This window comes from Paroedura picta, chromosome 7 (assembly GCF_049243985.1).
Source record: "Paroedura picta isolate Pp20150507F chromosome 7, Ppicta_v3.0, whole genome shotgun sequence".
Classification (NCBI taxonomy): domain Eukaryota; kingdom Metazoa; phylum Chordata; class Lepidosauria; order Squamata; family Gekkonidae; genus Paroedura; species Paroedura picta.
This window is the reverse complement of record NC_135375.1, coordinates 28,675,834-28,694,519: the sequence shown is the minus strand read 5'-3', so window position 1 is coordinate 28,694,519 and position 18,686 is coordinate 28,675,834. Positions and strand designations below refer to the sequence as shown.

At 41.2% G+C, this 18,686-nt stretch overlaps 1 protein-coding gene across 2 annotated transcripts in view; it reads left to right on the top strand.

The window, feature by feature from the left end:
• The window catches only part of ERCC8 (ERCC excision repair 8, CSA ubiquitin ligase complex subunit), a 57,999-nt gene that overhangs the window by 929 nt on the left and 38,384 nt on the right, over positions 1–18,686 (top strand). The window contains exons 2-9 of one of the 2 annotated variants that reach the window (XM_077347201.1): positions 4,600–4,695; positions 5,171–5,272; positions 7,359–7,482; positions 9,036–9,117; positions 11,020–11,088; positions 14,274–14,340; positions 15,080–15,183; positions 18,251–18,375. In XM_077347201.1, coding sequence (XP_077203316.1) covers positions 4,600–4,695; positions 5,171–5,272; positions 7,359–7,482; positions 9,036–9,117; positions 11,020–11,088; positions 14,274–14,340; positions 15,080–15,183; positions 18,251–18,375 — 769 coding nt within the window. Of the gene's footprint in view, positions 1–4,599; positions 4,696–5,170; positions 5,273–7,358; positions 7,483–9,035; positions 9,118–11,019; positions 11,089–14,273; positions 14,341–15,079; positions 15,184–18,208; positions 18,376–18,686 lie in introns of both variants that reach the window. The other variant, XM_077347200.1, reaches the window with a different exon arrangement.

Below are 18,686 nucleotides of genomic sequence, written 5' to 3'. Positions count from 1 at the left end.
CTGGGGAATAATATGATATTTTTTTTTAAACTGCGATTTTGTCAGGACTTAACATCTGAAGGAGCTCTGTGTTTTATATGAGCATTCTGGTTGTGGGTGTAGTGCTAAGAAAACAAAGCTTAGATAACTGTCACTCTGGTGAAAACATGCCAGTCAAGGGAGTTCTTTTTCTTAGAAAGCCAGTAGGTTTTCTAATTTTGGGGTTTCTTTAAAATCGTCTCTACTCCTTCTTAAGTGTTCTAATTTATATCTATGTAAAACTATTTATTATATTTACATACACAGTGTAAGTCAGTAATGAGACATCTTATAAGCAATGTCATAAGAATGAGATTATAGGAATCTGAAACAAATAATATTAGATAGGACATGCCCAGTAAGCAGTAAATGGTGTTATATAACTAGAAATACAGTGAGCTGGGAATATGGTGATGCATACAACAAAGGTAACACATACTATACATAGAAACAAAGGCCACAGATGGGGTCCCTGAAACGAATATTTTTACATTAAAAATTCTTATGCCAATTAAGGAACCTGGCCTGGATGGGAGTAGACATGGCTGGGCCGAATGGACTCCTGGGTGCTGATGGGAGGATAGGGTCAACTATGGTCTCCCAGGCCAACAAAAGGCAGCCATAGGCCTGCAGAAGGAACGTATTGCAGCAAAGGCTGAGAATGGTGGTGGGTGATTTGCCGAGGTCCAGCCTGGTACCAGAGCAACAGAAATAAGGGATAGAGTTGCAGAAGGCCCACAATGGTGACAGGTCAGAGGCCAGCCACAAGCTGGGCCCAAGTGCTGCCCAGAGAGAGCCTGGTGAGGAGTTCCAAACTTCCGAGACAGGTGAGGGTCCCCATCAGGCTGGGAAAGGAGAGAGGGACCAGGAGAATGAAGTGAGATTTAGGGCTCAGGCCCTAGAGGTTCACCACACCTGAGAGGAGCATTTACCTGGGCAGCGGCTCATGCTTGAGAGGAAGACATACTGGTATAATGAAGCAGGCTTGAAGAGGCAGAAAACTTTTGTCCGCATACCAAGAAGGAGCCCTCGGGAATTCACCAGCAGCCAGGCAGCCAGTGATCCTGTGTGAGGTCATAGCATTCATGACACCAATCTCATTGCCAGGAAGTTTGGTAATCAGTGGAGACTTGAGTAAGCTGATCATATGTATATTCATTTAGAAGTAAGTTCACTGAGATCAAAAGACTTAAACTCAAGTAAAAATGCATGGTATTGCAAGCATTTATTTCATTATTTATACTTCACCTTTCTTGCTGCGACTTCAGGCACATTAAATAATGTAAAGTACAATCAACAGGATAGAATATCCAATGAACAATTCTCAGGTCCATCGTGAGCCTTACTAGCACAGTTCAAATAACAGTTCTAAATACTCCATGGTGTTTAGACATCTTATTAAAGACTTAGCATGATTAGGATGAAGATCAGGGTTAGTTGTTAAAGATAATAAACAAGCTCACATTGATAGAGATTGGTTTGATCACACCTCTGCAAAGCATGATTTGACATCAGGTCTACCTCACAGGTACATCACTAACTGGGCAGTTCTAAAGCATTTATCATGGTTAACATAAACATCCTGGCTTATACCCATTTTTCAACTTTGTTATTCTGTCAGTGCAGACCCAACAAGTTTGACAACCAAGGCCTTGCTTACCAGATCAAGATACTATCAAGCAAAACTAACCTTGCAACTGTGCTTATGCATAAACAATAATTCAGAAGTGCAAACAGGCCATTCAGACCTTGGCAATGGAAGAGTAACTTTTTAAAAAAAACATCAAGAATATGGTTACCAAACCTTTAACCAAAGGCCATAGCATTTAATATGAAGATGTCTCCTGTTATCTACAGGAATGGATCTCCAGGAATGGCCTGGAGATCATTCTCAAATGGTCACTTAAGTAGTGCATCACAGTGAGGCCCAACTCACCAGCAGGAAAACAATTGTTTTAAAACTTAAGGAAGCTCTGTGATCTCTCACCAAACCTCTAGAGGCTTTGTGATTGATGAAGGCTTTTAACCTTTATTTTACAATATAACAACATCCATTTCTCTATAACAGGGATTCCCAACCAGGATTCCATGGACTCCCAGGAGTCAGCAGGTGCTCCAGAGGGGGTCTGCGGCCTTTCTCCTCCTCCTTAATGAACTTAGCCATGAGCTAAGAACTAGCTGTTTCCATTGCTCCCCTCCCAGAGAAAGAATGAGCTCTCTCATGGTTTCTGCACCTGGGAGCAGGGGCAGAGCCTGCATGACTACTCTCACCTTAAACTACCTCCTGTTTCTTCCCTCCACAAGCCTGCCTGTTAATGTGAGTGATGATGTCACTTCCGATGCCACTTTCAGGGTGTGTGGCAGAGAGGTGTGGCTAGGTGACATCACTTATCGAGCTCCTCTATGGTCAAAAGGTTAAAAAAGGCAGTTCCTTCTGCTAACAGAGCAGGCCAGTTAACTTCAGAATGCTCTGCTCCCCTAGTGTACCTACCATTCACAGATAAACCTCCATAACTATTAAAAATGCTGATTCAAGTGGGTAGCTGTATTGGTCTGAACTAGCACAACAAAAATTGAGTCTAATGGTACCTTTAAGATCAAAAGAGAGTTATTCAAGGCGTGAGCTTCCTCAAACAAAATGGAACAAAAATCAAGATTGTACAGATATTTTAAAAAAGGATGAATTAGTGGCAAATTAGTAAACTGTGTCTTAGTATCCAAATTGTGCCATATTATTCCATGTGATAATTCTTCACTAAAACAGCTAACCAATCTTTTTGAGTTCAGTTGAAGTTCATAGAAACATTGAAGAAATAAAACTGCCCATGTTAGTAATTAATGGCAGACACATTCCCAATTGTGAAAAGAAATAATTAAGAGACTAGTTGCTTGCCCTACCCAAGCATTGAAGCATCCCTGCAAGTGACAAGTTGTGCTGGTAAGTTATCTTGTCCTGAGACCAGAGAGTTAGATTTAAATTTACATTACATATTACTAACATCATTTTACAGTCACGTTGTCCCAAGCAAAATAAAATAAACAGAAGAGGGGATTGGAAGGAATGTGCTTATTTGGTTGCTTGACAGATAAATATCCCTTCAGGAAACTGCAATAGCATGTTATATAGCAGTCGTCCCCAACCTTTTTATCACCGGGGACCACTCAACGCCTTTTACTGAGGCCCGGTGGGGGAGGGGGGTGGGGGTAGTTTACTCCTCTACTCTCAACCACTGCCCTAACGCTCTCTGTTTGCTATGGTAATGTTTAAACATCCCTTCAAAATAAGATACAGGCACGCCACAATAATGAACATAAGGAACATTTTATTTTCATGGAAATTTTAACTCATGACAATGACAAATCAATGGGAACCCTGAGCTTGTTTCTCTGTAACAAGATAGTCCCATCTGGGAATGATGGGAGACAATGACACCCGAAGTGTAAGTAAAGGGCCGGGGGGGATGAAGTAAAGGGCTGGGGGGGGGAGAAGGCATTCTTTGGGGCCCACCTCCAATTAGTCGAAGGACCACATGTGGTCCGTAGCCCACAGGTTGGGGATCGCTATTATATAGCATTCCAGGTTTTGTAACTTCTCAGACTAATTTTGGTATCTATTTAAGCCAGGCCATGACAAATTTTCTTTGGTTCTAGGAACCAGCCCAGACATTTTGGACTTATTTTTCAGGTTTTGTGATATTTTAATGCAAGTCATGACAAGTATTTGTTTAGTTTTCAATGCCCAAAACATAAGAGCCACTCACTTTTTAATCTTATCTTAAGAGTTTTATATTTCAGTGACCAAATTTTCTAAATTTTTCCTTAGTATCGCCCAATCACTTTACAGTTTCTCATAAAGTTCTAAAGCAAATATAGGGATAATTTTGTCAAATTTTGTAAAAAGTTAACTTCAAACCCTAACCTAACTTTACTTCTCCCCAATTTCTTGTAATTCCACTATTTCTTTAAAAAGCTCCATTTATTTTAATTGAATAGCGGAACCAGTTAAAGAAAGCAGCAGGTTAAGAAATAAGTTCATCCATGACATTTTCATGGTGTAAAGTTGTACATAAAATTCTTGTCAGTGCTTGTTAATATGTAAACATTTATGTTTATGACCTATAACAAAACATTTTGGTGTGAAATGATCAGCTATAGGTTGAATTCAGCTAGCTTGTTCATTCAGTCTCAATCAATGCCTATACTTATTATAACTACTGCATGACTTTTGATCTCAAACATTCTGCATGACTTTTGATCTCAAACAGCCTTCTTGACCCTTCCTTCATTTTTCATCTCTGGAAAAGCTGGTTAGGTCCAACCCTTTGTTCTTCCACTAAGAGGTGCTATAATACATACAATAATTGCAGAAAACACTAGGCACAATACTGAAATTTGGAGGTTCTGTGGTAATTTGGCTCTCAAGATTTGTCAAGCCCTGGCTTAAGTGTAAGAACAATTAGCTCAGTGGGTCCCTTTGGTGGGTCTGATCACTTTTAACAGCTCAGAGGTATTGTGTACGCTGTTTAAGGTCTTTGTTGTTATTATTCATAATAATTTGAAGTTTTTTTTTTTATTTTTAAGGGTGTTGAGCTTGGAGTTAAGCAAGGATAAAGATGTTGAAATAATCCATGAGAGTGGTATAAGTACTCTGGATATTGAACCCGTTGAAGGACGATAGTATGTACATTTTATTTTTTATGGCAAACATTGTTTTAAGTGACTTATATAAATATAAACTATACATACAAACATATGTGTATATAGAGCCAGCTTGGTGTAGTGGTTTGGAGTACCAAGTAATCTGGCGAGCCGAGTTTGATTCTCTGCTCCCCCACATGCAGCCACCTGGGTGACCTTGGACTTGCCACAACACTGATAAAGCTGTTCTGACCAAGCAGTAATATCAGGGCTCTCTCAGCCCCACCTTCCTCGCAGGGTGTCTGTTGTGGGGAGAGGAAAGGGGAGGCAATTGCAAGCCCCTTTGAGACTCCTTTGGGTAGAGAAAATCGGCATATAAGAACCAACTCATGTATATTTTTTTCATGTATATTTTCATTCCCTAACTAATTTTGGTCTAATTTAAGTGCTTTAAAATTTTATTTTTTTGATAGTCTGACGTATCTAAGTTGGATTGTAATTTATTTCCTTACAGCATGTTATCAGGTGGTTCAGATGGCTTTATTGTTTTGTACGACCTTGAAAACTGTAGCAGAAAACAATGCTATACGTGTAAGGCAGTTTGTTCAGTGGGCAGGTATGTATACTTTATAAGTGAAATGCTGATAATATGCTTTACATTAGTGATCCCCAACCTGTGGGCTGCGGACCACATGTGGTCCTTCTACTAATTGGAGGTGGGCCCCGAAGGACGCCTTCTCCCCCTCCCCGAAGGACGCCTTCTCCCCCTCCCCCCGGCCCTTTACTTCATACCCCCCGGCCCTTTACAACACACTTCGTGTGTCACTGTCTCCTATCACTCCCAGATGGGACTATCTCGTTGCAGAGAAACAAGCCTCTCGCCGCATCAGGCTGCCGGCCAAGGGAGCCCCCACCAGCCACGCTGCGCACCACTGCCAGGAGCTCCCTTGCCTAGTGCCTGCTGTATTTTTATTACAGCAGGCTTGATTACTAATCTTTATTATATTTTCTTCTGGGTTTTTTGAGGGCTGCAGAGTAGATTAGGAAGTTGAATAGGCTCCTTGTCCAGTAGATGGCAGTCATAGGCTGTTTTCATATTGCAAGGTTTGTCTACATAGCTTTCATCACCTTCCCTGCTGCAAATACAGAGACAGGTGCACTGATAACAGAGCTTCTATGTGTGGAGTTCCCCCCCCCCATTTTTGCCCTCTTTTTTCCCTAGTGCTTTCTGTTTCATATGTGGGCAGCATTAGTATGTGTGAGAAGGGCATGTCTCAGCTGCCATGGTTACTCCCTCCTTCCCGCTTTTTGTTCACACATACACTATAGCTGTGCAAGTTGGTCTGTTCAAGTTTGGAAAAGAAATAGATAGGTAGCAATAGGTCACTGCAGTAATTACTGGTGTTTTTTTTCTTTTAAGTTCTCATAAGGCTGTTTGGTAATGCAGTGGGGGGGGGGTGGGGGGGGAGAATGCCAGAAAACGAGTTAAGTGGAAGAAAACGTTGCCAGCATGGGCAAGACCTTTGCAGGGGAGGGATATGCTGGGCTTTTCTCCCAGGCAGCATCCTCACTTGCTTTGACTGTGTTCTTTCCAAAAAGACTGGCGTAAAGCTGGTTCAGCGAAGAGCTTGTCAAGGCTGCTGAAAACCTTGAAGCACAACCACTTCAGCATCCTATTGTGTGAAAGCTCAAATTTGAAAATCTGCCCAGGACTTGAAAGATGAAATTGTTGTACCCTTTTGCTGTCATAGCAGTTATACCTTTTTCTTTGCCATCTGAGCCAAGGAAAAAAATATGTTGAAGGCACAAAGCATTTTGCAGTGCACAGATAACATCTCAAGTCAGTGCTTCCGCAAAACCTAATCCCAAAATCTCTGCAGTGTCTATACTTGTATGAAAAGTGCTAGCTTGTGGCCAAAATGCTAGCTACGTAAGGAGTTCGTCCATCACCGCTGACCAGTATAAAGTAAATATATAATGGTAAGAAGTTCACACATATGCATTGTTGTGCCATGTGACAAAACATTCTGATGTGAAATGACAAATACGTCTACTGAGGATGGCCAGCATTGTTGTTATTGCTGGAAATGCTGGGCACAGCACAAAGATGTCCTGACAAAACTGGAGTCTGGGATTCATTGCGCCTTCCCCCCTCCCCAGACTTTCCCCCTACTTCCACCACCACTGAAGGAAGTTTTGTTCTGTGTCCTTATCTCTCAACCCTCCCCCCCACACACACACACACTTTTCCTGTATACATTTGCTCCTGAGAATAGTAGCCCTTAAGGCCCATTATGCACGGCGTGAAAGGTCCGCATTCGGAGTGGAATGGCGGCAGCTAAAATCACCAGTTAAGCACGCTGCAGGCGGCAACCGGGCGCAGAGTCAACATATGCCACCAAAAAAGCCGTGTTAGCGAGATGTGGAAGAAAGTGGAGCTTCCCGGGATCAGGGCACAACCAGAAGCGGCTCCGGAGTAGCCGCATGCATAGTCGGATACTCTGGGATTTGCCACCATTGCGTTCGGTCCCGTGCATAAGCGGTTTGCTTCGCTGCTTTCTCCTCAGTGTTCTCCATGCCGCCATTTCAGTGGCCGTGCATAATAGGCCTAAAAGAGGCATACCCTTGCAGGTTGGTGCATGGCTGTGACAAAAAGTTGCCACTGCCAGCATAAACGTTATTCTTCTGTGATTGCATTGTAGAAGCCATCCTGACATGCATAAATTCAGTGTGGAGACCGTGCAGTGGTATCCTCATGACACTGGCATGTTTACCTCAAGTTCATTTGATAAAACACTGAAAATATGGGATACAAATACATTACAAGTAAGTGACTGCTTTAATTATGGAGTCTAGTCATGCGAGGTGTTATGCTTGTAGAATATGGAAAGCTAAACACTCCTGTCGGTCTCAGTGTGAATTATGTTGAGCATTTTGATTTTGGTTATCATTCATCATTATGTTAATAATAATATTTTTGCTCTTTTATCCTGTTCTCCCTCTTAAGAGCCTGGATGCCCTCATACTCTGATAACCTACCCTGTGAGAGAAATAGGCTATGAGAGCAAATGACTGGTCCATGGTCACCCAGTGAGCATCCTACAATGTGTCCAGCATTCTCCTACACCTTTTGTGTTGCAGACATGGTATGACCAGTTTGCTGCAGAGTTGCCTAGAGCAGGGGTAGTCGACCTGTGGCCCTCCGGATGTTTATGGACTACAATTCCCATGAGCCCTTGCCAGTGTTTGCTGGCAGGGGCTCATGGGAATTGTAGTCCATGCACATCTGGAGGACCACAGGTCGACTACCCCTGGCCTAGAGAGTAGCCTCAGCAGGCTCAGATCTTGCAAGTAGCAGGTTTTGGTAATGGATCCAGGACAAGGATATGGCTAGGAAATGTCCACCCAAATAGGAAAAGCAACCAACAAATCATACAAATAAATGAGTGCAGGCTAGCAGTAGTTGAGGGTCCCTTCCCAGGCCAGTCCCATAAGGCTGGTAAGACTGTGTCTACTAAGTAGGCTATGAACCTAGGCTATTTGCAAGGGTATGGGATGAAGACCTGCTGAAGATGAAATGAGTTTCAATGATACGATCTTACATCTCTACAAACTAGTGCTGAAATTGATATATATATGTGTGTACGTGATCTCACTGTTCCTGTGGTTTATTTCTCCAATAATTACCATATAGTGCTACAGAGTTTGAGATTTTCTGAAATACGGGTACGCTTTGTACCTCCCTGAGCAAATACAACTTTTCTCAGTACTGGCTTCTCCCATCTGGAGACAGTTAAATATGAATGATTGTTCCATTAGCCTAATCCAGGGGTAGTCAAACTGCGGCCCTCCAGATGTCCGTGGACTACAATTCCCATGAGTCCCTGCCAGCATTTGCTGGCCTTTGCTGGCATTTGCTGGCCGGGGCTCATGGGAATTGTAGTCCACGGACATCTGGAGGGCCGCAGTTTGACTACCCCTGGCCTAATCCATGAGCATTTATTCTCCAGCTCCATGTAGTCTTCTGCTCATTTTCCTGCTGCTAACTTTGTATGAGAAAGGAAGAAAGGAATCCTTTAATGTTACTAACTCATGGACAATTCCCTTATGTCCCCTGCTATTTCTTTTTTTCTTTTCTTTCTTGCTAATATGACTAGAATAATTGTTGCCGCATAACTGTGTATTCAGGTTTCAACCTTGTAAAGACAAATATTTTCACATGTACATTTGATAGCATTTTCAGGATTGAAGTTTAAGAATGGCTATCATGCTGGCCGTGTATATCAGTTTTAAATGGAGGACCAATTGCTAAATAAAGCTTTAAATCCTTATGAACTGGATCAGGATGGAAGCATAATAAACTGTCTTTTAATTGACAGCCTGCAGATGAGTTTAATTTTGAGGGAACAGTATACAGTCATCACATGTCTCCTGTTGCTACAAAGCATTGCTTAATTGCAGGTTTGTACATATTTCAAAGACTTTTTTCAAGGTCATAATTATTCCGAATGAGTTCATTTTTTGCTAAATGATTTACTTAGTAGTGGGATTGCAATCTGGATCATTAAGCCAGAAATGATATTCTTACCATATGTGTAATTAATATGATTAATACATTATCATTCAATGTCTACTTTGTTACTTGCCCTCTATCATGGGAAAACCAAAAATATTAAACTACAAAGGCTAAACAAATTCTCAAGAGTGGGATGCTGTGTTTGACTCTTCTAGAGTAAGTGAGAAGCAGTTGAATTTGTGTTCATTGTGTCAGAGTATTCTTAAAGATTAATACATAATGTCTGTGCAGCTAGTGCCATTAATTTTTGGAAATGTCTTGAAGTGTGGGGGAAAGTGGTGAGGAAAGGAAACTGGGTATTTCATTTGTTCTAAGACCACTATCACACTTATGGCATGCCCAGGCATTCCTAATTTTGTAAATTTAAGATATGCCTATCTTGTTTTCTGATATTAGGAGGAGGTATCAAGTAGCCCTCCATGGAGTTGGGGGGACAGTACCTAGGCTCACCAGATTCCTCCCTCCTCTTTTCTTAGCATGTCTTAATTCACTCTGTAAGTCAAAGGATATTTTTCAGTATAATCTCTGACATATAAATGTATTACATTGCAGAAGGAGAACAGGTTTTGGATTTGGAACAAAACCATATTTTATTTTTTATTGTGAAATATATAATAGACTTCCTTTTGCACTTGGGTGTGTTGGAAGCTGTGGTTAGTATGTAGGCTTGATAAAATATGGAACATGGAATATCATAGAATCATAGAGTTCGAAGGGGCCATATAGGCCAGTGGTCCCCAACCTTTCTGAGGTTGGGGACTGGCAGGGCATTGGGGCGCGGCCCGCGGGCCACGCCCATGCATCGGGCCACGCCCACACATCGGGCCGCGTCCCCGCATCAGGCCGCGCCCCCGCGGGCCGTGCCCGCACATCGGGCCGCGCCCTCACGGGCGCGGCCCGGCCCCGATTCCCTCTCCCCGCCCTCCCGCAGTAAGAAGCTTCCCGGGCCGCAAGCTTGCGGCCTGGGAAGTTTTTTACTGTGAGGGGGGGAGGCGGGGAGAGGGAGCCGCGGCCCGGCGCCATGGCCTTCATGGCCCGGCACCGGGCCGCAGCCCGCAGGTTGGGGACCAATGATATAGGCCATCTAGTCCAACCCCCGTCTTTGCAAGATCAGCCTAGAGCTTCCATGTTGTAATGATGAAATTAATAATATAGTAAATACATCTGTTCTATTAACTGGTAGATATATGTGATTTCTTATTTAGCCCCTCTTTTTGTTTTGTGCCCCTTTTATATTATCTTGTTTTTAAACCACCCTGCTTTGAGTCTGCCAAGAAAACGCTAGAGGGTATCACCCCAAGGGTCAGACATGACTTGGTGCTTGCACAGGGGATACTTTAACCTATATATATATTTTTTTTTGTAATATATATTTTTTAAAGTTACTTTTCAGACAGGTTAATACTTAATGACATAAAACTGTCTTAGCAGAAGTAATTCTGTCATTTAAAGTCTATTGACTGACAATAGCAGAGTATTCATTGATTGGAATCAACTTTGCTAGAAGATTTTTTGTTCCAGGAACTTTTAAATAGTTAATTGATTTGCAGGCAGTTTCTTTTGGCAAAGAACATCTGTTCTGGCAAGTGTACTGAATGGCAATGCAAATATTTTGAGGCATTATTAGAGCCGTATGGAATGAAAAATCTATATGAATCGTCTGTTTGAAAGCGCTCACAGTGTATTCAGTGTAATATAATTTTTGTGTGTTTCTTATTTTCTAGAATTTTAATAATGCACAAAGGTTCTTCTCTTTTATCTAATGCCTTTTTTGTCTTTTGTTACAGTTGGTACCAAAAGCTCCAAAGTACAGCTTTGTGATTTGAAGTCCGGATCTTGTTCTCACATTCTGCAGGGTACTTAATCTGAAGCACAAATGTCAGACAATAATGACTTTGAGTAAATTTCACAATGTAAAGAAGTGTTCTGAACAGTATATAAATAATGTGACTGACATGTTTAGTGCCACTGTCTGTAATGGAGGAGATGTATCAAAGTAAGAAAGGCTTCTTCTGTATATACTTGGTATGGTGAGCCTGAGAAACCAGAATTATTAATAGTGCTTATAAAGAGCTAGGTAGGTGTTATATTTAACCTGGATTTGTTCAGTTTCCCATAAATAAAATAATTAAAATATTTAGTGGCTCAGTGTTTCAAGTAAACAGAGGAACAGGCTATTTTACATTAGCCAAATCCTCCTGGGTTATTCTTGGTTCATGAATTGGGCTTTTGTGCAATAACACTTGATTTTGGTGAGTCAAAAAATCAAGTAGTTCACATATTTGTGTGTGTGTGTGTGGCCTTCAAAATCAAATCCCCCTATTGAGCATGTTTAGTTCGATGGGAATATAAAACACACACAAAAAGGCTACTGAAATGTATTAGAACTGCCAGAAAGGTGGGGCTTCACTTAACCCAGTTAAGGAGGTTGAAATCTCAATGGATTCCCGCCATTCAATCTGGGATCCCCCCATCTCCATTGTGTCCATAGGTTCCCACTCTGTAGGATGGTAAGACTGTGGCCTAGCTGGTCAAGGGGGATACATAATAAATAAATAAATAAATAAATAAGATGAAGAGTGAAGTGGTTCCAATCCCAAAGATGTAAATTCTTATGATTTAATTCCAATCATGGTTGGACAAGAGGAGCATCTTTAATCTTATTTCTCAAGCAACTCCTGTGCTCAGAAATCCGAACTTTAAGCAGTCTACATAACACAATTGACATCTGCATATGATCATATATAACATGTTACTAGATTCACAATTAATAAACTGTTTAATTAGAACTTTGAAACCATCAGAGTGTTGATACTCCTTAGTTTCCAGCATATTTTTATACACCATACATTTGCCACAGTGATAATTGCCCGATGGTAAAGTATCAGTAGAGTGTTATAAAGGCATAATAATGTCCCGACTATTTCTGCCCAACACCAGGCAATGAGTGGTTTCTCACTGCAACCCTTAATCTGGATAGCCAGATGCCAATGACTTTATATGATCTTTTGGAGTTCCCGAGAATAATTTGAAAATTCAAAAGATGTTAACCTGTGGGATTTTGATCTAGGTTTGTATTGCAAAAGATCTTTACGATCTGTTCTATCACCACGAGACTTAGCTGCATTTAATGATTGGGCAGAAAGATCACCTCTTAAAGCGACATGTGCCTATTCATATATCTTAAATGTCCGTATTATTCCTTTTGGTGCACAAAAATTGTCCTACCGGTAAATTGGTTTTTAGGTGCTCCGGATAGAAAAATTGAAAATGGAGTAGTGTGTTCCTATCCGTGTCCTTGCAATATGAAGAAACCATTAAATGATCATTAACAATCTGTACCATAATGTTTAAAAAAGGGATTTGTGTAGTGCTGGTCTGCATTCTAAATTTAATAGTGGGATGTGTATTGTTCATCCAATTTGCAAATTGATCTATAACCTTCTTATTAGTGAAAATAGTAAAGATGTCCAGGAACCAAGCATAAAAATCAATATATTGGTGATATATGGATTCCAATCCTCACTGCAAATTAAAGTTTCCTCCAAATTTAACATGGACATGTTGGCAACCACTGAGGCTATGGGGGACCCTATGGCTAGCCCCTGGTCCTGTAAATATAATTCATCTCTAAAAAGAAAAATGATTGTTCTCCAAAATAATGTCCAGATGATCTAGTAAGAAATGAGTGGGCAGTAGATGTGATTGCCTCTTACTTAAAAATAATTCCAACACGTGTCTTGCCTCCTCATGGAGAATATTGGTGTACAATGCATTAACATCCATAGTAATTAAATTAGAACCTACCGGGATATTAATATTGCTAATGCTATTTATTAAATGAGTTATCCTTGAAAACCAAATGATGTTTAACAGGTAGCAATTTTGGTAAATAATAATCTAAATACTTGACAATCAGTTCAGTGGCTGAGCCACATTGTGAGACAGTCGGTGTTCCTGGAATTGGGATGGCTTTTTTAGGTAAAGTGTACGGATGAGGGATTTTAAAGTGAGTTCTCATGAGAAATTGAGCCTCATTTTTGTGATATAATTCAAGGCCAATTCCTGTACCACAACTTCAATAAGCCTGGTGGTGGAGTTCACATTATATTCTAGTATAATGATCATTTGATAGTTGCCTCTGAATTTCCTTGTCATAATCAACCTTATCAAATATCACTATTCCCCCTCCTTTATCAGCTGGTTTAATCACAATAGAATGGTCAGACTGTAAGTCTTTTAGTGCATTAAATTCCAATTTAGATAAGTTATTCCAATATCTACTTTTCTTACTTTCTTTTATCATCCTGAAGAACTTTAAAGTCATTCCTGGACCTCTTATGATTCCAAATAAAATTGTTTAGTTGCCTTTGTAGTCCTGTAAGTTTTTGTCCTTTGTTTCTATTGGGAGCATTTGGAATAGGAAGTTCAATCTGGGTAAGACATTCATTTTGACTGTAGTTATTCTTGCCAACACTGAAGCAGTTGGTGCAAGATTAAATGGACTCCAGGGAATGGTAGAGGACAGGAAGGCCTTGGAGGATCATTGTCCATGGGGTCGCGATGGGTCAGACACAACTTTGCACCTAACAACAATAACAATTCTTGCCAACCAAAAGATATTTAAGATAATCTTTGAAGATATTTCTGGACCTTCCACCGTACCATCTTATAGTTGTTCTGTAACAGGCTTTTAAAATCTTTGTCAGTATAAACTCCAAGGTATTGACCCCACAACCCCTCTGCAAAACTAATTCAGCTTTCTTCCTGCCCTCCTTTCCTTGGATAATTCCTATACCTCATTGACCAGAAAGGAAGATGACCTTGTATGTAAATCAGTACCTTAGGGGGAAAAACTATACATAAAAATTGTACCTGCCTGTAATTCATATGTAAATGTAAAATAAGATTACCCACACACATACACAGATACGCTGTTTTTCTTAATGGCAGTCCTGGAAGAAATTAGTTTTCTTTCAGCTAAATAAGACACGTACTGTACTGCATACCTCTAAGAATTCTCATGCTTTCATGTTTTTAGGACACAGACAAGAAGTACTGGCAGTATCTTGGTCACCACGTTATGAGTACATCTTGGCAACTGCAAGGTAAAAAGGGAAAATGGGCGAGAAAAGAACAAGTTCTTGTCATCAAGTATGCTGATTCCCTGTACTGTACTTTAAACAATATTTTCCCTTAATAAACGTTGTTCATTGCTAGAGAACACAATGTGCATTCTGTTCCAAGCTACCCTTTTCAGCATGCATGCCACTGTTTATTATGCATGTTTGTGAAGGAGAGGGGTGTGATATGTGTGCATGGGTCTTGGGGGGGAAGTCCAATGTGAGAGTACTTGAACAGATATCTCATTAGTGTTCTCTAAGAGAGAGAAAAGATGCTGCTTTCAATATTAATTTAATTTGTCTTAAACTCAATGCACCGTGGGTTCTTTGTGTTGAATTAAATGAAAAACTGGCTTTGTTTTGTTTAGCTAGAGAAATGTTTAACAGATGCAGTCACAGAAAGAGTCCACTTGTTTTTAATCAGTTCTTTCTGTTGCTTTGCATCCAGTCTGGCCTCAGTAACTGAACAGAAACAAATTTATCCAAGTCCCCAGCTAACGCATTCCTCAATATTCAGCATCAAAACTCTTTTTCTATAACCTTTTCCTTTCAGGATAATAAAGCTTATTTAAAATTCTACAACTTGAGCCAGCTAACTATTCCACTTTCCCTCCCTCACTTTATAGTCCAACTTCTGTTTCCCCATGGGGACACAAATGTTATTGTCTCCTCTAATTACAAATAATTTATGACAATGATTGTATGACATTTTTTCTTCTTTTAGTGCTGACAGCAGAGTGAAATTATGGGATGTGAGGAAAGCATCTGCTTGTTTGATTACTCTTGATCAACATAATGGGGAGAAGTCAAAAGCATCTTCTGAAGCAGGTAGTATAGTTGCACAATACATTTCCACCAGCACAACAGAATTGTTATAGATTTGATTATATATTCAAAAAGATTTACATCTCTCTCTCTCTCTCTCTTACTTACCACGGGCGCCGCAGACTAAATAAAGCGCTTTTGGGGAGGAGTTAGGGCGGGCTTAGTCCGTGATGAGGAAGGGGCCTGATTGGCCCCTTCCTCCGGACAGACCATCGGCCGGGCAGCCAGTTCCCACCCTTCAGACAAGGAAGCAACTGCGAGCTGCGCGGAGCGCGGCTTGCAGTTGCTCCCTGCCCGGCGGCCTGATGCGGCGAGAGGCGCAAAGCGCCTCTCACCGCGTCAGGCCGGCGGCCAAGGGAGCCCCCGGCAGCCGCGCTCCGCGCGACTGCCGGGGGCTCCCTAACCTAGCGCTTGCTGTATTAGTTGCAGCGGGCTTGATTACTAGTTTTATATAATCCAGACTGAGCTGAGCATTTCTTAAACTAATTTAAAAACAGTACATCAAGCAAATCATGATTTTCTTCCAATCAATGGAAAATACTTAATTTGGCCTGAATTATTCCCTTCTTATATCCTGTTCCTCCACTCCAAAAGAAAGCATGGATTCTGACACCACCAGAGTTCTGTCATGAATATGTCTTGGTTGTTGTTTTTTTATGTGTGCTGCAACATACTAGCACAACAGCACCGGTGGAATTTTTGCTTATATGAACTCCTAGAATCATAGAATCATAGAGTTGGAAGGGTCCATACAGGCCATCTAGTCCAACCCCCTGCTCAACGCAGGATTAGCCCTAAGCATCCTAAAGCATCCAAGAAAAGTGTGTATCCAACCTTTGCTTGAAGACTGCCAGTGAGGGGGAGCTCACCACCTCCTTAGGCAGCCTATTCCACTGCTGAACTACTCTGACTGTGAAATTTTTTTTCCTGATATCTAGCCTATATTGTTGTAGTTTAAACCCATTACTGCATGTCCTCTCCTCTGCAGTGAAGGGAAACAGCATCCTGCCCTCCTCCAAGTGACAACCTTTCATATACTTAAAGACGGCTATCATGTCCCCTCTCAACCTCCTTTTTTCCAGGCTGAACATTCCCAAGTCCCTCAACCTATCTTCATAGGGCTTGGTCCCTTGGCCCCAGATCATCTTCGTCGCTCTCCTCTGAACCCTTTCAATTTTATCTACGTCCTTCTTGAAGTGAGGCCTCCAGAACTGCACACAGTACTCCAGGTGTGGTCTGACCACTGCCGTATACAATGGGACTATGACATCTTGTGATTTTGATGTGATGCCTCTGTTGATACAGCCCAAAATGGCATTTGCCTTTTTTACCGCTGCATCACACTGCCTGCTCATGTTTAGTTTACAATCCACAAGTACCCCAAGGTCTCGTTCACACACAGTGTTACCTAGAAGCGTATCCCCCATCCAGTAGGCATGCTTTTCATTTTTCTGACCCAGATGCAGAACTTTACACTTATCTTTATTAAATTGCATCTTGTTCGCATTTGCCCATTTTACCATTGTGTTCAGATCTCATTGAACTCTGTCTCTATCTTCCAGAGTATTTGCCAGTCCTCCCAATTTGGTGTCATCTGCAAACTTGATGAGTAGTCCCTCCACCCCCTCATCTAGATCATTAATAAATATGTTAAAAAGTACCAGGCCGATCACCGAGCCCTGAGGTACCCCGCTACTCACCTCTCTCCAGTCTGATGAAACACCATTGACAACAACTCTTTGAGTGCGGTTCTCTAACCAATTCCCTGTCCACCTAACTATCTGAAAATCCAGATTTCAGTCCTTCAACTTATCCATCAGAACATCATGGGGAACCTTGTCAAAAGCTTTACTAAAATCCAAGTAAATGACATCAACCAAATTTCCCCAATCCGGCAAACCTGTTACTTGGTCAAAAAAGGAAACTAGGTTGGTCTGGCAGGACCTGTTGGAGACAAATCCATGCTGACTTCCTTGGATCACCATTTCCTGAACATTTTCCTTTTCTTTCTTAGTTCCTCTTGAAGTTCTCTGTTCATCCAAATAGGCTTCTTAGAGCTCCTGCAGTGTTTTCGTCTTTCTGGGATAGTCATTGATTGAGCATGCAATAGCTCTTGTTTGAGTAGCACCCACCCTTCACATGCTCCCTTCCCTTCCAGCATTCTCGTCCATGGTATGACACTCATCATGTCTCTGAGTTTATTAAAGTTTGCCCTACGAAAATCCAACATCCGTGTCTGGCTACAAGCTTCCTTGGCTCCCCATCTCAAAAGGAATCCTATGAGGACATGGTCACTTCCCCCAAGGGTCCCCACCTCCTTCACCTCATCCACCAACTCTTGCCTGTTGGTCAGTATTAAGTCCAGTATGGCTGAACCTCTTGTGGGTTCATCTACCATTTGATAAATGAAATTGTCAGCCAGGCAGGTCAGAAACTTGCATGACTAAGGACGCTTCGCAGAGTTTGTTTCCCAGCACACATCTGGGAAATTGAAGTCACCCATGATGACAAGGTCCTGCTGCTTGGATATTTTCTCAAGCTGCTCACAAAGTGCAGCATCCACATCCTCTCGTTGGTCAGGCGGTCGGTAGCAGACACCAACCACCACCACCACTCCTAGATAATGTATGTAAAAGCATTTTGAATACATGAAAGCACCATGCAAATGCTAAGTATTATGATTAATAATGATGAAATGGCAGTCATTTGGTTCCTTTCATAGCAACTGACCTTGTAGAATATGGCGAGGGGGTGTCAGTCCTTTTCAGGCATAATGAACTGTAGATTCCTCACATGAGGAACAACCCCATAATGGATGAGTGTATGCCAATATGATATCCTATACATTTGATTTTGGAAAAAGCTATCTCCAGATTGAGAACTAATAGGAGCAATCACTGAAGAAGCAGGGAAAGTGGGTGAATGAAATACCTAGGATCCCATTTTGTTTGCCAAAGTTATTTGAAAACTAAAATTTTGGGAAATAAATAATTGGACAATATATGTATTTAGAACCATTTATTCACAGCCTCATATTTCCTTGAGCTTCTGTGCTGTATTGTCTTGACAGCAAATACAGCCCATAATGGGCGAGTTAATGGCTTGTGCTTTACAAGTGATGGGCTTCACCTACTGACCATCGGCACAGATGATCGCATGAGACTTTGGAACAGTTCCAGTGGGGAGAATACTCTGGTAAGATGTTACACACAATGTTTTATTTGTCAGTTCAACAAAGTAATTATGTTCAACATTTGTAATTTAATTAATCAGAACATTTTATAAGCCTGCCTTTCTCCCAGCATATATGATCCAGTTCAGATCCAGTCCGTATGGGAGTATTGGCAGTATCATGTTAATTTTCCTCTATATTAAGGCAATTACTATAATTATTATGTATACCAGACTTAACACTAGATAATCATAACAACAGACAGCAAAGCTTGCATCATGTGTAGGAAGGACAGGTGCGAGGAAAGAAGAAAAGAAAACAATATGTTAATGTA